The following is a 19675-nucleotide window of genomic DNA, read 5'->3' as shown; positions in this document are numbered from 1 at the left end:
TTCTTGGTATCACCAGTTGGTTGGATTATTTTAAAAGGTTTTAGCAAAACACCTTCAATAAAGGATTTTTGATACTTTGTTGGCTGAGTGTTCGTCAGCGAGGATGAGCACATGAACTCACAATCCGATTCAATATCCTCATCGACACCCGAGACGCCGCCACCGCCGTCATCGCCGTCACCAACGATTGTCGACTCGGAAGTGTCAAAATTCTCTAAGGATTTATTTTTCAAATAGGACGAATCCATTGAAGTGGTGGTTGTGGATAAAGAGAATTCATCGACCAAACGCTCAAAGGATTTGGCAATCTTTCTAACTTTATTGGAATTGGCAGATGTCGATGGTGCATTTGGCAGCAGACCAACAACATCCACAGTCTTCATATCGATCTGCATGTCATCTGTATAAATCATACAGGTACTCCTGATGCCACTGCTGACTAATTCGTCATTGGCCAGCCTATAGCTATTGTTTCGTTTTAGGGGTCGTTGTTGTTGCAATTGATTACTTCTACTGCTGTTGATGCTGCTACAGCTATTACCAAGCGCAACGGCAGCAGCATCAGGAACAGTAGCAGTTGAATCTTTTTTAAGCTTATTTAGGTCACGAATCGATAAGTCACAAGAAGCCTCCTCCCTGTCCCTATCATAAGAACGAGAACGAGGACGAGAAGAAGCTTCAACTTTTTTAGCGAATGTTGTCAAATGCATTGGTAAATGTTTGTCAGTAAATTTTTCTATACAATTGTTATTAATATTATTATTATGGTTGTTGTTGTTGTTGTTGCAGTTTATTTTGTGTGTTGTGATTGTGGAATGTATTTTTGTTAAGCAATTGTTTGTGTTATTTACAATAAAATTATTAGTTACATTAGAAAATGCCTTACCTTCTTCTAATACTGTGCTGGTCGAAGCTGTTGATGATGACGTTGACGTTGACGAATTTGATGACGTTAAAGTCGATGACGATGACGAAGAAGATAATGGAGATGGCATAGGAGCCATCATAGTTGCCATGGCTTGGGGTAACGGAGGTGGTGGTCTATCGAGACACTTTGTCGTCATATTAACAATTAATGGGGCCCGATGATATTGATGCGGTGACGAAACAACTACTGGACGCACATTTGGCACTTTTCGATTGACACAGCCGCCATTGATTAGAGAAACAACGGATACGGATTTATTTTTTAATGCAGATGCGGATGCAGCGGGAGTAAAACTTTCACTGGGTGGAGCGTCACTACTAATGGTCTGGTAATGGTCGTTAAATAGCAGAGCACTTTCGGTTTCTTTTACGTACGGTCCAGGTGCGAATGTTGTATGCGCTCCTTTGCGACGTTTCAAACTATCTGAATCGTAAATTGCTTTCCCCTGCGAATTCATCTTGACACGCGCACCCTTATTCGCCGCCACCGCCACTGTTGGTAATGGGGCTGTTGTTGATATTTCGTCCTCTTCTCTGCTGCCATAAGGGGATGATGCTGACAATACTGCTCGTCCTGGGTTGTTGTCGTCTTCGTCGAAATCATTTCCTGATGCTGCGCACGATGACTGACTATTGATTTTTTCGGTTGCGCTCCTAATTGTTGGCAGTGCAAAGGGATGCGCTACTGTGTTGCCTTTCGCCTGGTTGCGGCGAATATTGCATGGCAATTCATTCAAGGAAACATATTCCTTCTTTTCAATACTGCCAACGGTTTTGTTGGCGGCGGCAGCAGCGTTCCCCACCGAACTTAGAGTGGGATCTAAATTGCGACGAACTATGTCATTGGAATAGTAGATTCCAAGATTTCCTGCTGGCTTTTTAGTGTGGTTGTTGTTGTTGTTGCTTATATCAGCAATGGTAACATATTCACCTGCAGCATCATAAATGGTGGCATCATCCTGCTTGGCGGGGGATTTTCTCTTATTGGGAAGGACGACTTTTAGCTTATCGAGCATATTGTGAAGTGGATGCTGCAGAGTGCGCTTCAAGTGGTTTAGATTGTGATCTTTTTTTGATGGATCAATCATATCGATGCCAACGGTGGCATATGGGGTTGCATAATTAACGACGGTTGTTGTTTCTTTGATATTCTCATCGTCGCTGGTTGATGGAGTGATTATGCACATGGATGGAATACGTTTGGCGGTCATGGCAGTCTTTTGTTTGATTCTTTCAATACGTTCCACGCCTTCTAAGTCTGAGCTCTCAGAGTACTCGACTTCAGAAGAGGGCAGGGGTTGGGCGGAGCGCTCGGCTATGCGCGTTTCAAAGGTGAAATCACTTTCTTGGCTTGCCGGCGAAGAGTCTGTTGTGGAAGTGTTTATGCCTTCCGCATCTTTTGGCGCTGCTGTTGTTGTTGCCAAGATGTTTCTCTTTATTGTGCCAGTTCGCTCTAATGTACTTCCCACTGTGCTGCTCGAGTAACTTCGTTCGAGAGTACTTGTGCTAGCACTATTGTTCAGTTTGGAAAGGGAACTAATGCGCTCGGGTACATCTGGCCCGTGGTCGTTTACTAAGAGAGTAGTGCAGACGGTGCCAGCTGAACTGGTGGTGGTGGATGTTGAACCTCTGCCAAATAACTCGTATTCATTTTCGGCCGTTAGGACGGTCTGATTTGACACACTGCCAAAGGAGTAATTACTGGGGTGGGTTGAACTTGTCTGCAATGGCGACATTGGTTCTTCTTCTTTCAAAGTTCGCAACCCCGAATCCATGTGGAACGAGGTGTAATAGCCTTCTGTGTCACAGGAATATGCCGAGCTAGTCTCGTCGTCGTCATTTACCTGCAAGTCTGGGGTGGCAGTACCTTCACTGGTGACACTGCTTGACGCCGATGTGTTTAAGAATCGTCGCCGGCTTATTATAGAACTGGGTGGGCCGCTGCCCGGATGGAAGCTACTTACATTCAGGGACGTATTAGAAGCACTCGACTTGGGTTGGATAGTGATTTCGCTGCCAATCGAAGTGCGGCCCGACTCTGAACTGGCGCTCCAATTGCCACTAGAAGAATGTGGCTCATCCTTGGTATGGCCATTGATACCGTTCCGTCGTTGACGATTCAAGGACGAGGTGTCGCGTAATTTGACATTGCCGCTGCCGAGTGCCACTAATTTCTGCGCAACCCCCTGCGACGTCTTGCCACCATTACTGGCCAAGGAAACGCTCTTCTCTGACGAGGAATAAGAAGGTTTTCGTTCGTGCGAAAATCTACCTTCCTTTTCGAAAAGTTCATTCTTTTTGCTTGTCAGCTCGTGCACAGTGCATTCATCGTCGATGTCAATATCAGTACTCTGTGCTACCGCTCCTGTCTTTGGCGGTGATGATTTGCTGCTATTGTTGCTGTTGTTGTTATTGTGCCCCGACTTACCACCACTAGGCGTTATAAATTTAAAACGATTACGACCCCATTGCTTGAGGGAGTTTAAGCGCGTCAGAGTGCTCTTCCCTTTATCATATGGCAAGGCAACAGATTCTTTTTTTAAGATGTCGCTTGACTTACTTCGACCAAACTTATTCTTTTCCTCATTGGCGGACATATTATAGCCGTCATTGGGATTGACGATGTCACCTGTTGTTGTCGGTCCTGCTAAACTATTCTTACCGCTATCATGGGTATCCGTCCTGTTTTTGTAAAATGGGGGAAATGTGTGAAAAATACTTTTTGTTTCTATTTCTATTTAAGGATGGTAAACTATCTTAAACTTCAGTATTCTATATTATAGCATATTTTTTAATTGATTTGTGAGTAATTTACGAATGGGCTTAAAATGACAAAACGATAAACCAGAAATAGGGGTTTTTCGAATTTGAATGTCTTTTTTATTAAATCACTTCATGCAAGACCATTATGATTTGTTTTCCTTTTTTTATTATTATTGGAGTCTTCATTTAATTTATGAAAAGATGCGCAATGATTGAATCTACATAGCAATCAAATATTTTGTCGATTGATTAGTAAATTCAGTTTGAATTGGGTTCATAATTAAGTGTGAAGACTTTTTTCATTGAAAGGTCTACGAAATGATTATTTTTTTATTAGAAAATTTGAATTGCTTTGATATAATTGTTTTTTTTTATGATGATGTTGGAGGGAAGTAAAGAAGGAAACGAATTGAAATTGAATTTACTGGTAATTATTATTCATGGAAAATTAAAAAGAAACTGCTTTGTGAACTAACTTATTCAGAGATGAATTCTCATAAAAATATAGATAAATAACCATTGTTGTCTTAAACGTTTAACAAAATTAATTTTAGGATCCTACAAAGAAAAATTTTACTGTTAAAAGAGGTCGAATAACAAGTTTTTTGAATCCAAAAAAAAGAACACTTTTTTGATTCAATTTTGAAGTTTAGAAAGTCAAGCTGATTTTATTAAATTTAAAATGAAAGCAGTTGTTTTTCAGAAAACATATTAAACATTATTTTGCGTATTTGGCAACCCTAAATTTCTATGTATTTTGAAAAATTTATATATTTATTATTTGAAAATGAAACCGTCGCTTTAACTGTTTTTCATGCGAAATAAATATAAAGGCATTTATGATTTACATATTTAATTTACCATTGAATAAGAGCCCAAATGTGTCAAGGCAATTATTACCCGTGTTTTGTTGGAAAATCTATCATTAGTATAGTAGGATTTTACACGAATAACAAAAACAATATCCATGATATGAATACTACCGATAAAAGTTAAAGTAGAATCTTTCTGCAGATGGGTTTTTGACATTTATACGAGTCTCGAATGGATCTTATGTGATTTCGATTATGTGTTGGTGCAATTGAAATTGCATTTGTATCTCAATGGTTGTGTTCGTTAAGTCGTTTTGCATTTGGAATCATGTGTTTTCCATTGGAAAAAAAAACAATCTGTTACTGTTGATATTATTTAGTTTTGTTAATGAAAATGCACTAACTGGGCTTATTTTGCAAAAATAGAAAAGATAATTAAGTTTTGCTATGATTCCACTAAACGTTTATCTTAGTTTAGATTAAATAAATCTTCGCACAAGAAGATTTAAAAATGATTAATTTCGACAGCATTTTCTAAAATGCAAATGGTGTTTCGATGTTTCTTATGAAGTGGAAGTGAGATAGTTTGATTTGTGTTAAACAATGAAGAACTGAATAGTTTAGTTTTTAATTTAATTAAAACAAAACTGTATTTTTTGTGCACAAATATGCAAATAAACAGACCATAATGCATTATCTGTAAAACCAACTCCTCCACACAGGTTTGTCTTCACAAATTTTGACTCGACCAGAATCTAGTCGAATTAAGCTCATTTCAACTCGATTCAGTTATATAAGGAATTGAGACGAGCTTCAAGCCCGCTTCAATACTACATGTTAATGTAGTAGTCTACGAACAAACCCCCTTCTTGAAGTTTATATTTTATGTTAAAGCTGCAGTTGTTAAATGAACTATTTTTATAGAATCTCAATTTCTAGATGTTTTCTTAACATTTCTTCCTGAAAATTGTCCATTTTATTAGTTTTAGTTAGTTCTTTTTTGCTGAATTTAATTTTAACTTTAGATTTTCACAAAACTATTTTCTATTTGTGTGTTTTTTTGTTATTGTTTTGACAGATCTTCTTTCAGTTGCACCAATTTTTATATACAAAAATCTGGCGCGTTTTCTTGGGAATTTTCTACTATACTATTTATAGAAGCCAAAAAAACACGGATATTATTGTTTTAACAGTGATTTTGTATTTCATTTTTGATTTTTTAATGAATTTAAAAAGCTTTTTAGTGGTTTCTTAACAATTCCACGTGCAAAGTCGTTAACCGACTAAGAAAAAATTAAGGTGTACCATAAGGTTGGCGTGTCCAATCGAGAAATTTCACGACGTTTGGGAAGGTGGAATTGCGTTATTTTCAATTCCATGAAAAGAGGTCTGGAATATGGGCCATCGTGCCAAAAGATAAATGAAAAGACTCCTTATTAGAGACAAATTGTGTGCTAAAGAAGTAATGGCAAAATTTACTTAGGAATAGGAGTACGACGAGTCCAACAAATAATGAAACAGGATTTGAAGCTTTCCTATGAAAACAAATGTGCCAAACCTGCACTCTTGCCACGACACCAGATATCCCGACTTCGATTTGCTGAAAAAGACCGGTTTTGGAAAGAGGAGTTTAGAACAGTGATTTTTACAGACGAGTTTCATTTGGATGGTCCAGACGGTGACGGATACAAATGTTGGCGCTCTAAAAAATAACCCAAAGAAGAACCGTTATGGCTTGGGGAGTATAGGATTCAAAGGAACTACTCCCATTTGCTTCACGAGCACAAGAATGGATTCTGTTTATTACATTCAACTGGTCAATGATGCCCTAATCAATATTGAAGAGGACATAGCCACACCAGAATTGATTTTCCAGCAAGACAACCTTGCAATCTACCGACCAAGAGCAACAACGGAATTCCTTTAGTCTCGAAATATCACCACTCTTGATTGGCTACCGACTTAAGTCTTAAATCCTGTTGAAAACCTTTGGTCATTTTTATCATCAAAACTGCCTTTACAATCATTTCGTAGTGAATTTTTAATTTTTAGTTAATTTGTTCCACAAAATTTATTATTTGTTATTGAAATCTCCATACAATTTTTCAATTACCTTAAAATATGTAATTAAAAAAAGTATCCAACCTGACGTACAGTTGGCGGTTGTTGTTTGAAAGAGTGACTTTAGTAGAGAGTACTTACTTCATAAAGCTAAAGTGTGAAGTTTGACGACGCTTCGTTGCGCTCTCAGTGAATTTGTAAACATGGACAAATTTCGTCAACGTTATGTGATACAATGCTTTGATATGAAAGGCCTCAGTCAAGCCAATATTAAAGCGGATCTAGATTCTTCCCTGGGGTCCTTCGTTTACAATAGTTAAATATTGGATAAATTAAATAAATTGGGTGGCTCAACAGTCCGTTTGAGAACTAGGGCCTAGTGACTGACAACTCTCAATCATTCCTGTGTGCGAGTACTGTTGTCAGGGATGGAAGGGACCTACAGTTTTAAGCCGAATCCGAATGGCAAATTTGAGAAAGCAATTTCCATGACAAGAATTACTCTTGAAGAATTTGTCAATTCATCTCAAGAGGTAGTACCCGTGAAAAAAACTTAAGGTGGCATAGGCAGGGATCGAACCCAAGACCTCTGGTATGACAGTCCATCGCACTAACCATCATGCCACGGGTACTAGAACAAGTATATGCTGTCATCAAAAATGCACATTGAAGAACGACGTGTTGGGTAGAACGTCACCATGGACAGCTATTACTTCGAGGAAGTTAAGGACTTTGTCCACCTAGGCACCGCTATAAACACTACGAACGTACGGGCTGTACTGCGACACTGACCTAGTTAGCAGAATTAAAGTCCAACGGCTTAGATGGCTGGGTCATGCAGAGCGAATGGTCTTCAACGCTCCAGCCCCGAAGGTCTTCGAATCCAATCCCGAGGGCACAGTAGAGTAAGACCGCGACTCAGGTGGCGCACTCAGGTGGGTGAAGACCTCAACCAACTTGGCGTGCAAAACTGGAGACAGCTAGCTAAGGACCGAGCTGGCTGGAGACGCATGTTGGTTAAGGCATGTACAGTCCGCCCCGGACTGTAGCACCACCTTAAGTAAGTAAGTAAGTAAGTATTGTAGAAGAGTAAGTTTTGTACTTGGCAAAATCATCACACACTTTATTGTTAAGAGATATTTTCAGTTCAAACTAAGCCTTAAAATACCCTGTTTTTTGTATGTTTTTAGCATTTTTAAAACACAATATTTTTTAACCTGATACAATAGAAAAATTTAAAGGCGAGATTCGAATTAAGCACCATTTAATCTTTTAATTTGTATGTACAACAGACGTAATTTTGTCGACCAGTGCTATTTAAAGGTTTTGTCTATGAGGCGCGGGACTAAAATTATTTACAAAATGTATGTATATCAATTATTAACTATCTAAAACTGTGGTAAGTAGTAGACTCTTCATAGTTTTAAATTAAATAATCGTACACTGAGGCGTATACGCATTTTTTATTAAATGTTTTTTTTTTTCTAATAATTATCGGCAGAACAAAAGCCTTGTGTAAGCAAAATTTGTATACAACTATTAAAAATTTTGATTAAAATACCCACTTTTTAAAATTTAATAAAAACCTTTTTATGTAATACCCTGAAATAAGCGAACAAAAATTCGAACGTCATAAAGCTTAAGAGAAATGAAAATGTATTTTCATGAAAAGCAAAATAATGTTTTATGTGGTGCAATATAATTATTCACTTTTCATTGCAAAACAAAAAAAAGCAAAAGCAAAGACAATTTAATTTTTACACGAAATGTGCGTTTTTTTGTTGTTGTTTATTTTACTCACAAACCATGAAAAAAAAATATGCGTGTAAAATACTGAAGTTTGCTATTTTTTTGAATCATTTTTCTTTTAATATATTTACAAGTGTACCTTAGTTTTTATTTGATGTTGTTAGACGTTAATTTGTTATAACTGTTATTTGTCAAATTAACAAAAAAAGAACAAAAAAAATTTAACGAAAAAATTAATAATTTTGGTGGATCATTCCATATTACACTATCTATAAGGGGACATAAAACATGCCTCTATTTATTTATAGTGATAGAAAACAAAAAATCGATTATATTTGCCAAAAAAATAATAATAAAAACAACGTTTATAATATAAAATATATTTTTGTACATATTTTCTTCTATTAACAACAGCATAACAAACCAGACACAATTATAATAATTATATTTATAATTTTAATTTAATTTCAAAAACAACATTCAGATTTATGAAAATTATTATTAATACATTGATGTTTAATAAATGAAAACAAAAAATTAAAATCTATAAAACAAAAATAAAAAACATACCCATTAGCTGCATCCTGAATCTCTTTTTGATCGATTCCTGCGATTGTATTCCTTCGTTTGCCACGAACCTTACGTGATCTCGAACGGCGACTGACCGTTTGCACGTCATCGTTCAAATTATTGCTCTCGGACATGCCAAGGGCACAGCCAGTGGTTGATTTTCTGGCCAGGCACATGCGTTCAAAACGTTTTCCAGATGTGTCCACTGAGATAACTTCGGCAGGATATCTTTGAAAAAATAAAAAATAAAGTAATAATAAGAAAAATACGAGCCAAGGTATAAGATTTATTACGGGTTGGTCACACAAAACCCCATTAAAGTTAAAAAAGAACGTGATGTAATTTAATGTGTCGAAAATTAACCTTGACCTTAACATGGGACTTTATAGCATACGACACATGTAAGAACGTCGTCTTAGTCGTCGTCGTCGGTCGTCTGTTGGTCGTAAAGTAAGTTGCTTTATTATTTTCTTTAACATAAATTATGTTTCCATCAACATTTTGTGTGGTTTTTTTAAGAGCTTTTGTACTTAATGTGGTAATAACATTGTTAACAATAACTCTGTTAGGATATCTGGTCAACACAATTATAAGCAGTAATTTGAAGCTCGCAAAAGTCTGTGGGTACGACTTATTAATGACGCCATTTCTATAGTTTACAGAATCTCTTAAATCAAAAAATACAAACCCAACATTTTTTGACATCTCATTTCATATGTTGTAGCGTAGTTAGGATCGAGGGAAGCATTATTTTGTAGAATTATGGTTTCTAAATGTAAGCAAATGGTAAAATATTCCTATGATCTTGAATTTTGATCCATAAAGCTTAGGTTAGGTTAGGTTAAAGAGCAGCACATGTACAGAGAAGGTAAAGAACTGTTTCCTCCTCTTCCTCGTGCATACAGCTCCTGCAAAAATTATTTGAGAATACGCCTAGTCACGTAGCGTTCTTTCATATTAGACAGTGTCCGGTTATGATACCTATTATCGAGCTTATATGGGATCTGCTTAGAGATAGCAAGCACCTTGAACGTTTTAAATTTAGTTTTGGCCAGATGTTTTTTGTGACCTGACACGTGGTGATATTGTTCCACCTGGTGTTTGCTTTTTCATAGCGTCTTGCATTAGCAACAGTTTACAAGTAGCGATTGGTATGCCAGTGCGTGCCAAACGTGGTAGGATGGGCTGCACTGTTCCTGGCGAGTTTATCTGCCTTACAGTAACCTGGAATGTCTCTATGGCCCGGCACCCAGCAAAGATGAATATTATACTGCTGTGCCATCTCCATTAGAGATGATCAACATTTATGAACTGTTATAGAGTTTGTATAGGCAGAGTCCAGTGATTTGATAGCAACCTGACTATCTGAGAGAATACAGACATCAGATGTTGATATCACGTTTTCTTTAAGCCAGGACAAGACTTCTTTTATCGCCAAAAGTTACGCCTGGAACACGCTACAATGATTGGAAAGGCGGAATGAGAGACTTAATTTCAGTCGTTTAGAGTACACTCCTCCACCAACCCACATTTTGAAAAATCTTCAGTTGAAAAGCCCGGTCCGTGAGACCGGCGTCACCATTGAATAAACTCAAATTTGCGTCACCAATGGTGGGTTAAAGGCACGTTCGATGTCAAGGATAGCAACCATAGTGATGGAGGGAATATTTAATGGTGCATACTAAGGTGTGTAACACTGTTTTAACCGAGTCTTGTATCAATACTTGCCCTTAAATGGATATCAATCAATCTTTCCAAGGTCTTAAGAGAAATGCTGATTGACTTATGGGTCGTAGATCTTTCGAGCATGTACCTGCTTTAGGTATAAAAACAACTTTAACTTCATGCCGATGAAAGATGGACCAGGTAAAGCTGGTAAAAATTGCCTCAAGGATTGGTGCAATTTTGTCAGAAGATTTTTGTAGCTCGGCTGGTATTAATCTATCTGGTCCTGCAGATTTAAATGATTTGAAGCTGTTAAGAGCCCATTGTAGCTTGTCTATTGTGATCACACTTTGTGGATATGTTGTATAAACACACTTGAACGTATAAACAGTGACGAGCAAAAATGAGTACATGTTTTAGTAAAATGAAACAAAAGGAAAGCATTGTATGCTTTTTTCAAAAAAATTTAATCAAATTAATTTCATTATAAAAGCTTGGTTCCTAATTGAGAACTTAAAGAAAAACATGAACATTGCTTCAATTATCAGCGGACCGATGTTCCATTATGTAAAACACCCCCACAATATTAAGCTGCCACCTCCATGCTTCATGGTTTCCTTTACCTGATGCTTCTGGAGAGTTTCATTCTGCCGATGCCAAAAATATTCTTTACCATCTGACTGGATTCGATTAATTTTGGTCTCGTCTGACTAAACCACCCGTTTCCAATCATCAACACTACAGTATTTGTGGGCTTTGCAGAATTTAAGACGTTTTTTCTGAATAACAGCGAGTACTAAACCAATCCTGTTTAGGGCTCTTTTAGCTCTCCATTCACGGACGTCCTTCTTAATCAATTTGACTGCTGTTTTGGCGTCTTGCAGTCTTTTTTCTGTATCAAACGTTCCATTAACCGCGCATCACCACCACTAAGCATTCTCGGACGGCCTGGAGGATTGTTTCTGCAATGCACATTTTTCCTTCTTTTAGCAAAAGGACAGTGCGTTGACAGACTTTCATTCTCTTTAAGTAGGTGAAATTTTTTTCATTTTCAATTTTCTTTTTCATTGAATATTTATTTTTTAAGGAAAAATAAAATTTGATAAGACTTTAAAAACAGTACCTTCTTCTCCCACGATATGGTGATTTTAAGAAAACGGAAAATGAACAAACAGATAAAGCGAAATAAGACATAACTGCGAAACGTGAAAATTTGAGCAAATGAGAGCTTCCATTAACAATGAATTTTTTTACCGTTAGCTTTGAAGCATTGTTTGTGTTGTTTGTCAATTAAGAACCAAGCTTTTAATATTAAACTAATTTGTTTAAGTTTTTTTTTTATAAAATCCATATAATTCTTTCCTTTTGGTTCATTTTACTAAAGTATGTACTCATATTTGCTCGCTACTGTAATTGTTGCAAGTTTCGGTAAGAGAACTACCAGGAAAGTGAGTGTAGTAGTAGTAAGTTCAGCGATTCATTACTTGAATTTGCCGTCTACATTTTTCAAGCAGCTTGGCATCGCTGGATTAATTGAAAGAATTTTTCGTAACCTATTTTCCGTAACCTATTGATAAGGACAAAACTAAGTTCCTATATGGCATCTTCAAAGATCGTCGTTTGCCATGGACAGAACGTGACCACTGATATAGGTATAACTTCTATCTGGTGCTTATTGTTAAGCCTGCATAGCATTAGTGCTGAGATCAAATGTAGAATTACTCTTGCTAATCGTTGTTTTGGTTGGACTAAGTAAGCAATTGAGAAATAAGGCCTTATCTTCAAGCACCGAGGAGACAAAATCCTCATCATATCGGTCGTTTTCTATGTTGCAGAAGTGTGGATACTCTTTTAGGCATCTTAATATCTTAATAAAGGGAGAAGTTATGCGTACAATATTAATTATAGCGCTGTTACCTGAGACAACTGCATTACGTTCCATACCAAATGTTATCCCTAGATCTTAAAATTATTTATCTGTGGATTATTTGATTTTTTTCCCGATGCAAATTAAAAAGAAATCCTATATTCACCCTTATAACACTTTGCATTGTAATTGATATTTCTTTGGAGATCATAGTCAACAAGTTCTAAGTGACAGATGCCAAAACATTTACTTCAAATATTTGCCAGACCCCATCTCGTACGCAGAATGATGGAAACTATAATCAACTCAATGATTTAACATAATTTCTAACCTTAAATGTTATTAAACTTACGCTTGACTAAATATGTATTTACCAATTCCTTATCAAATAATTTCTAAAGGAATTAAATTAATTACTAATTAGCTGCCTTATTTACGTTGAATTAATAATGTTAGAACAGTACACACACATGGTAACCCTATCAGGAAGTTAGCCCGCATCTCTACTCGACCGGAATAAAAATACAAACACAACAACAAAATCATCAAGAGCAAATTAAAATTAAAATAGAATCAACTCAAAATTCAACTGAACTGAACTCATACTGTGGAAACATTATTCTCACTTCACCAAACCAGGAATAATAAATTAATGCGATTCGGTTGGTTGTTCCTGACAGCTTTTGACATGTGTGTATCTATAGGGTTCTTGAACTAAAAATTCATTTAAATTTTATTTTGAATACCTTATATTCGCCCACTCCAAGGGCTTCTTCAATATATTTATGGTAGGTAGGAACATAGAACACCCAACAATTCAATTTAACACACACCAAAAAATTAACATAAAACGGTTGGAGTTTGACATTAAAACTAGCTCATCCGTCAAACCGATAAAAACAATTAATTTTCAAAATTACTTGTGAATGTGTGTTTTTTTTTATAGGAAATGGTTATTTTTGGGATTGGTATGTGGGATAGGGATGTCTCTAGTAACCAAAATAGGGAAGCTTGGAGATGTTTATAGTACTTACCTTAAAGCTAACAGTTTACATTGTTCCTCCGGGGAAGGCAGTCGATGGTTTAAAGGCACATCTTTGTTTATGTCATTAGGAATATGCAAATTATCATTACTATTATTTATGGAATAAATTGCGTCAACAGCATCAGCTGATAACACGGACGGAGATAGGGCTGGCGTTAGGACTCCATTATCACCAATATTCATCGATGTACTTATGGATGCATCTACACGATTCATACAATCGGGCGTAACTGTTACATCACCTAATGCTTCGGATGATGTCCACTTTCGAAGGTCTTCAATACCGGCCGGCTAAAAATATAAAATGAGGAATCAATTAGTATCAGAATAGAAAAAATAATTATTTAGTAGTTTAAGGTAATGTTTTGTTATCTTTGCCTACGTCTAAAGCTTAATGTAAAGTGGCTGTCCACATAAATCTTGAGGTTTTCTTTTGAGCTCCATGAAACTAATTTAAGTCCCGTACGAAATGGAAAAAACTGATTATGTTAATATAATTTATATCTTAAGATCGTTATAGAAGAACGCTCCTAGGTAAGCCTTGCGTTTTTGATCTAAAGCAGGGAATGTACAGAGGAGGTGAAGAACTGTTTTCTCCTCTTCCTTATTCACACAGCTTCTACAAAAAACATTTGAGAATACGGGACGTGCTTTCCTTAGACAGTACCCAGTTTATCGAGTTCGAGCTTCTATGTGATCTGCTTAGAGATAGCAAGCACCTTGAGCGCTTTAAATTTACTGTAGGCTAGATGTTTTTCGTGACCTGACAGGTCGTGATGCTATTCAAGCTTATGTTTGCCTTTGTCATAGGGTCTGGTAATAGTTTACATGTAGCGATTGGTATGCCAGTATTAGCCAAACGTGATAGAATGGGTTGTACCGTACTATTTCTGGCGACTTGACCTGCCTTACAATTTCTTAGAATGTCTTTTAGGAACGGCACCCAGCAAAGGTAAATTTTAATCTTTTAATCTCCATTAGAGATGATCGACGAGAGAGTCCAAAGATTTGATATTGGTCTGATTTTCTGAGAAAATAACGGATATCAGATGTTGATATCACGTTTTCTTTAAGCCCGGACTAGACTTCTTTTACTGCCTAAAGTTCCGCCTGGAACACGCTACAATGATCGGGAAGAAGGAATGAGAGAATTAACTTCAGTCGTTCAGAGTACACAACTCTACTAAACCCTTTATCTAAGTAAAAGTGTATTGACTCGTCTTCCAGGTCTTCGCTCCAAGAAAGATCTTGAAGGTATAGAAATCTGTAAGTTTCTGTTGAATTGGTGTTAGGGAATGGTGTAGTCTGGGTGCTTTGGAATAGATTTAACCGTAATTCCCGTGCTTTAAGGAATACCCATCAGTTTACCCTTGAGCCCAAATCGACACCCACCATCTTTTCATCTATTTCAAGGCCGCATATGACAGTATCTACAGGGACGAGCTGTATAGAGACATGTCTAGTTTTGCCATCCTTGCCAAACTCGTCCGTTTGTGCAGGATGCCCATGGAGAATTCACACTACTTCATAAATGTTCGAAATAACTAAACAGAACCTTTTGATGTCAAAAAATGTTTTAGACAAGGTGATGCGCTGTCATGCGATTTTAGAACTTGAAAGAATAGTGCAGAGCTCACACGTCAACACTAGAGGCACTATCTTTCAAAATTATGTCCAATTACTAGGATATGTTGATGACACTGACACAATCAGAAGAACTCAGCGTAATATCAATGGGGCTTTTGTGAGTATTGGGGCAGAGGCGGTACAAATGTGTTTAACGGTTAATAAGGGCAACAAAAAAGTACATGCTGTCAACAACCTACAACACCGACGTCAAAACGTCACCATCGAAAGACGTAACTTTGAGGTAGTCAAGGACTTCGTCTACCTAAGCTCCGCTGTAAACGCAGAAAACACCAGCGCTGAGATCAAACGAAGAATAACTCTTGCTAACTACTGTTTCTTTGGGCTAAGAAAGCAATTGAGTGGCAAAGTCCTATATCGAAAGACCAAAGTGTCGCTATATAAGACCCTTATCATCCCAGTCCTGCTTTAGGCACAGAAGCATAGACTATGACAAAGGCGGATGAAAGCACTTTGGGTCGTTTCGAGAGAAAAGTTCTTCGTGTGATCTGCGGTCCAGTATGCATCGAAGGGGAGAACAGCGACGTAGACTTAGCCAGAAGGGTAGAAGTCCAACGACTAAGATGGCTTGGTCACATAGAGCGCATGGAAACCAATGCTCCGACCTGGCACTAGAGGAAGACCGCGAATCAGGTGGCACGCACAAGTGTAAAGTGACCTCACTCAACCTGGAGTGCGAAACTGTATACATCTAACTAGGGACCCTGCTAGATGCAGAAGTTTGTTGCGTGAGGCCCTAATTTACACAGGACCTTAATTAAGTAAGTAAGCTCACAATCCTATTCCTTTGGATGATTACAAGACCATTTTTTCCTAAATAACAGGGCATAACATTGAAATGAGTCATCAAAACTCGAGACCGAGTATTTGAAGCACATCATAAACATTTATGCTTTAAGTTAAGGGCGTTAATGACGGTTATTGCTCAATTACACTTTTTCGTTGTGTGTCCGTTTAATTTATTTCACGATTTTGGTTTAATTTTGTTACAATTTTGACATTATACCCCTGACCTGACCATACATTAAATCTTATGAGCTGTGCTCATAAACATGGAATCTTATAACTTCGTGAGAATGAGGTTATGAGCCCTATAACTTTTATACCACTGAATAAATTTTCTCCACGAAAACCCCAAATTCTAAATAAATCATACAAACTTTGCCTCTGTTGTTTACGTCAAAGAAAGGTTCTCGTGCCATACATTATTATTATACCTTACCTACTAAGGCAAATACCAAATCTTTCTAAAAGAACAATAATTCCCAAACTTTTAAAGGTTCATTTCGGCACAAGAAATATACAAATAAAAATGCTGAATATTAAAGACTTAAGCAAAACCTTTTTTATGCTAATTCTCGCTTTACCAACAATTTTATTATTTCCAAAAATATATTATTAAAATGTTTCTATATATTTTCTAATAGCTCATAGTACCCTAAAAAAAGACCCTCGATGACAATATTCTATTATTAAAGGCTTAAAACCATCACAAGGGTTTTTGTTTGGCAATAAATAAAAAGACCGAAAGAAACAGAGCTGGAGAAGCTCTTATCGAACAAAAAATGAGGTTTTCATTAATGACAACATGGTCACATGGGAAATGTTTACAAGTCACGCCAAAGGATTCAATACCATTAAGGTTAGGTATGTAGATATATTAAATGGAAGTTTCATTTTTCTTTTGGAGTCATTATAAATACCATCAAATTAATTGAAGCAATTAAAAAAAACACACACAAACTTTTAGAAGGGTAAGAATTAAGTATAAAGGTATCTATGTGCTTAAGTTAAAGGCTCATAGATTGAAGATGGAATATACATTTTGCATTAAGTTTGAGTCTAGAATGGGGCAGGGCTGCAGGTGATGTTTGGAAGCACCTAGCCCACAGGATGGCGACGACGCGACGACAACGTTAGTAATTGTGAGTCATTTAAAGTGTAAATCTAATTGATGTTAATGTACAAACATTTCAGTATTTGTTTATTAAAAATGAACTTGCTGTAAGTGTAATTAGCAGACACGTTAAAATTGTTTTGATTTGACCCACAAGGGAATTGTAAATTACACAAATTTCCAAGGTGCGAGAATGTGAATAAGTTTAAGTCTTGTAAATAAGGAATAACGGGTGTAAACTTCGAAGAATATGTTACTGTTTTTAATTTAGCAATGTTTTTAATTAATAATGTTAATTACTTCATTGAACTCACTGAACTTAAAGAACTTGCCTTAGAACCTAGAAGCAGCAGAGAAATGCTCTATTAAGAAATTTCTGAATATTGGCAAGCATGGAAAGGTAGTTGTGCAATTGACTGTCACTTTTGAATCTTAAACCTGCAAATGGTGTGGTTTACACAGCGAAAGATTCATCAATCTATTACTTTTGAAATCGGATATCCGGTGCCAGTGTTGCAATAAATGGCGATTGATTTCAACAAGCCGCATTTTTTGGTGACCGAATCATATGAAGAATTAGACTGTCCCTTGTGCTGATGAACCCGAAGTCATTAACAACTTACACTATTTACGATATAAGATCGAGTGTTTCTCGAAAAAATGGGTTTTAATTGGAACCTCAGGATGACATTAATAAAGCGCTGTTGTATATGATTTTGAGATATTTGTTGTAGGTAAGCTTTATAGCTCTTAATTATGGTGTGGCTACAGTCCTAAGTGAATTAGAACCTTATCTAATAAACCTCGGCCTCTAGCTGAATGTCTCCATTTGCAGCACACTCCAAGTTGGGTAAGGTCACCGTTAACAAAAAGCTGTCCTTTTCTTACGAAACGACCTAAGGTGCATTCAACCGCTTTTGTCATTGTCCATGCTTCTGCACCCAATAGCAGTACGGAAATGATGAGGGTCTTATATAGCGACACTTTGGTCGCTCGACAAAGGGCTTTACTATTCAATTGCTTTCTAAGCTTAAATAAACAGCGGTTAGTAAGATTAATTCTTCGTTTGATATCAACGTTCATGTTGTTTTATGTGTTCAGAGATATGTGGAGCAGAGCGAATTCGCCATGGTCATCCTGCAAAAATAGAACGAGTTTAGTAGGGATGCTAAAACTAGATTTGGTCTATCAATATACAGCTCGTCTCTGCTGTCATAAGTGGCTTTGAAATCGATGAAGATGGTGGGCGTCGATTTGATGTTATTGGTGTTTTTTAGAATCTGCAGTAATGTGAATATTTGATCGACTGTGAACTTTCCTGGTCTAAAACCACACTGATCAGGACCTATCAGGTTGTTAATGATGGGCTTTAGACGTTCACACATTACGGCAGAGAAGATTATATATAGTTTGTACAGTTTAGAGGGTCTTCTTTTTTTTCAGGTGCGGGCATGCTTGCTTCAGACCATATTTTACAAATAAGTTGGTGCATGCTCCTAACCAACTTATCTCCAGCTGCTTTAAAGAGCTCGGCATTCAAGCCATCCGCTCCAGCGGCTTTATTAGAATTCAGCTTAGATATGGCAATCTTTACTTGGTCATTGGGAGATTGTTGGCTTTCGTCGTCTATGTTGAATGGATCATCATCCTTCTAATCATGCCCTCTCTTTTTTCTTCTGAGAAGTCGGTGTTTCTCTCGCCTCTTCTTCTCATAGAGGTCATGAGCAGCTCTCATCCTTTTATGCAGCGCCACTTTGCATGCCTGTTGTTCGGCTGCATTTGCCTGCCGACATTCCTCATCAAACCAGGGGTTCCTTGTTGGTGGCTGCTTGAAACCCAGCACATCAGAGGCGACTTCTATGATTGCATCTTGGCAATGTTACCACTGGTTTTCGATGCATTGTGTGGCACAGAACTTCGAGAGAGGTTACTTGTAACTCGGTCGGAAAATGATTTGGCGATCTCTTTAGATTGTAACCGTTCGACGTTGTATTTTCTCGAAGTGCTACTTTGGCTACAACGAGTTAGTGGTCTAAGTCGATGTTAGCTCCTCGCAAAGTTCGGACTTCCATGATGCTGGAAGCTTGTCTGGCGTCGATCGCAATATGATCAATCTGGTTGACGGTAGATTGATCGGGAGAACTCCAAGTTCCTTTGTGGATGTGTAGTTATGGAAAACGCGTTTTCCTGATTATTTCACCAACGATGTCTTCCATTTTAATATCGTAGCTAGGAAACTGCTCATATGTTTTGTTTAAGAGGTCGAAGAACCTATCTTTAGTGTTGTCATCCTTCTTTTCTGTGGGGTTGTTAGCGCATATCAGGCTTATGTTGCCGAATTTAGCCTTGATGTGGATGGTCGTGAGGCGTTTGCTTATGCAGATGTTCAAATGGTAGACTTTTGCATTCAAGAGGACACAAGCGTCCACAAGTTTTTCTCAAAACCCACCTCTGGCTTAACTGTAGCACATATATTTTTTGTATGTACAAAAATCTATAATCTCTCCTACGTTTACTTTTCGGACCGTTTAACAAAAGTACTATTGGAAGGGTTCCAATCTGATATAACCGAAATAATTGCTTGAGTGCCACAGGACTCAGTTTTGACTCCAACACTCTTCCCTAATTTTATAAATGATCTTTTATCTGAACCTTCTAAACCCCTATATTGT

General features: G+C 37.2%; 1 protein-coding gene across 1 annotated transcript in view; it reads right to left on the bottom strand.

Moving 5' to 3' along the window:
• Window positions 1-19675, bottom strand: part of LOC129938601 (serine-rich adhesin for platelets) — a 151312-nt gene that overhangs the window by 15070 nt on the left and 116567 nt on the right. Inside the window, exons 3-5 of the mRNA XM_056046263.1 lie at window positions 13449-13750; window positions 8883-9110; window positions 887-3609 (exon numbers count right to left, since the gene is read on the bottom strand). Coding sequence (XP_055902238.1) covers window positions 887-3609; window positions 8883-9110; window positions 13449-13750 — 3253 coding nt within the window. The remainder of the gene's footprint in view (window positions 1-886; window positions 3610-8882; window positions 9111-13448; window positions 13751-19675) is intronic.

The sequence above is a fragment of the Eupeodes corollae genome, chromosome 1 (assembly GCF_945859685.1).
Source record: "Eupeodes corollae chromosome 1, idEupCoro1.1, whole genome shotgun sequence".
NCBI classification, from domain to species: Eukaryota; Metazoa; Arthropoda; class Insecta; order Diptera; family Syrphidae; genus Eupeodes; species Eupeodes corollae.
The sequence above is the reverse complement of the archived record's forward strand: the minus strand, read 5'-3'. Positions and strand labels throughout refer to the sequence as shown.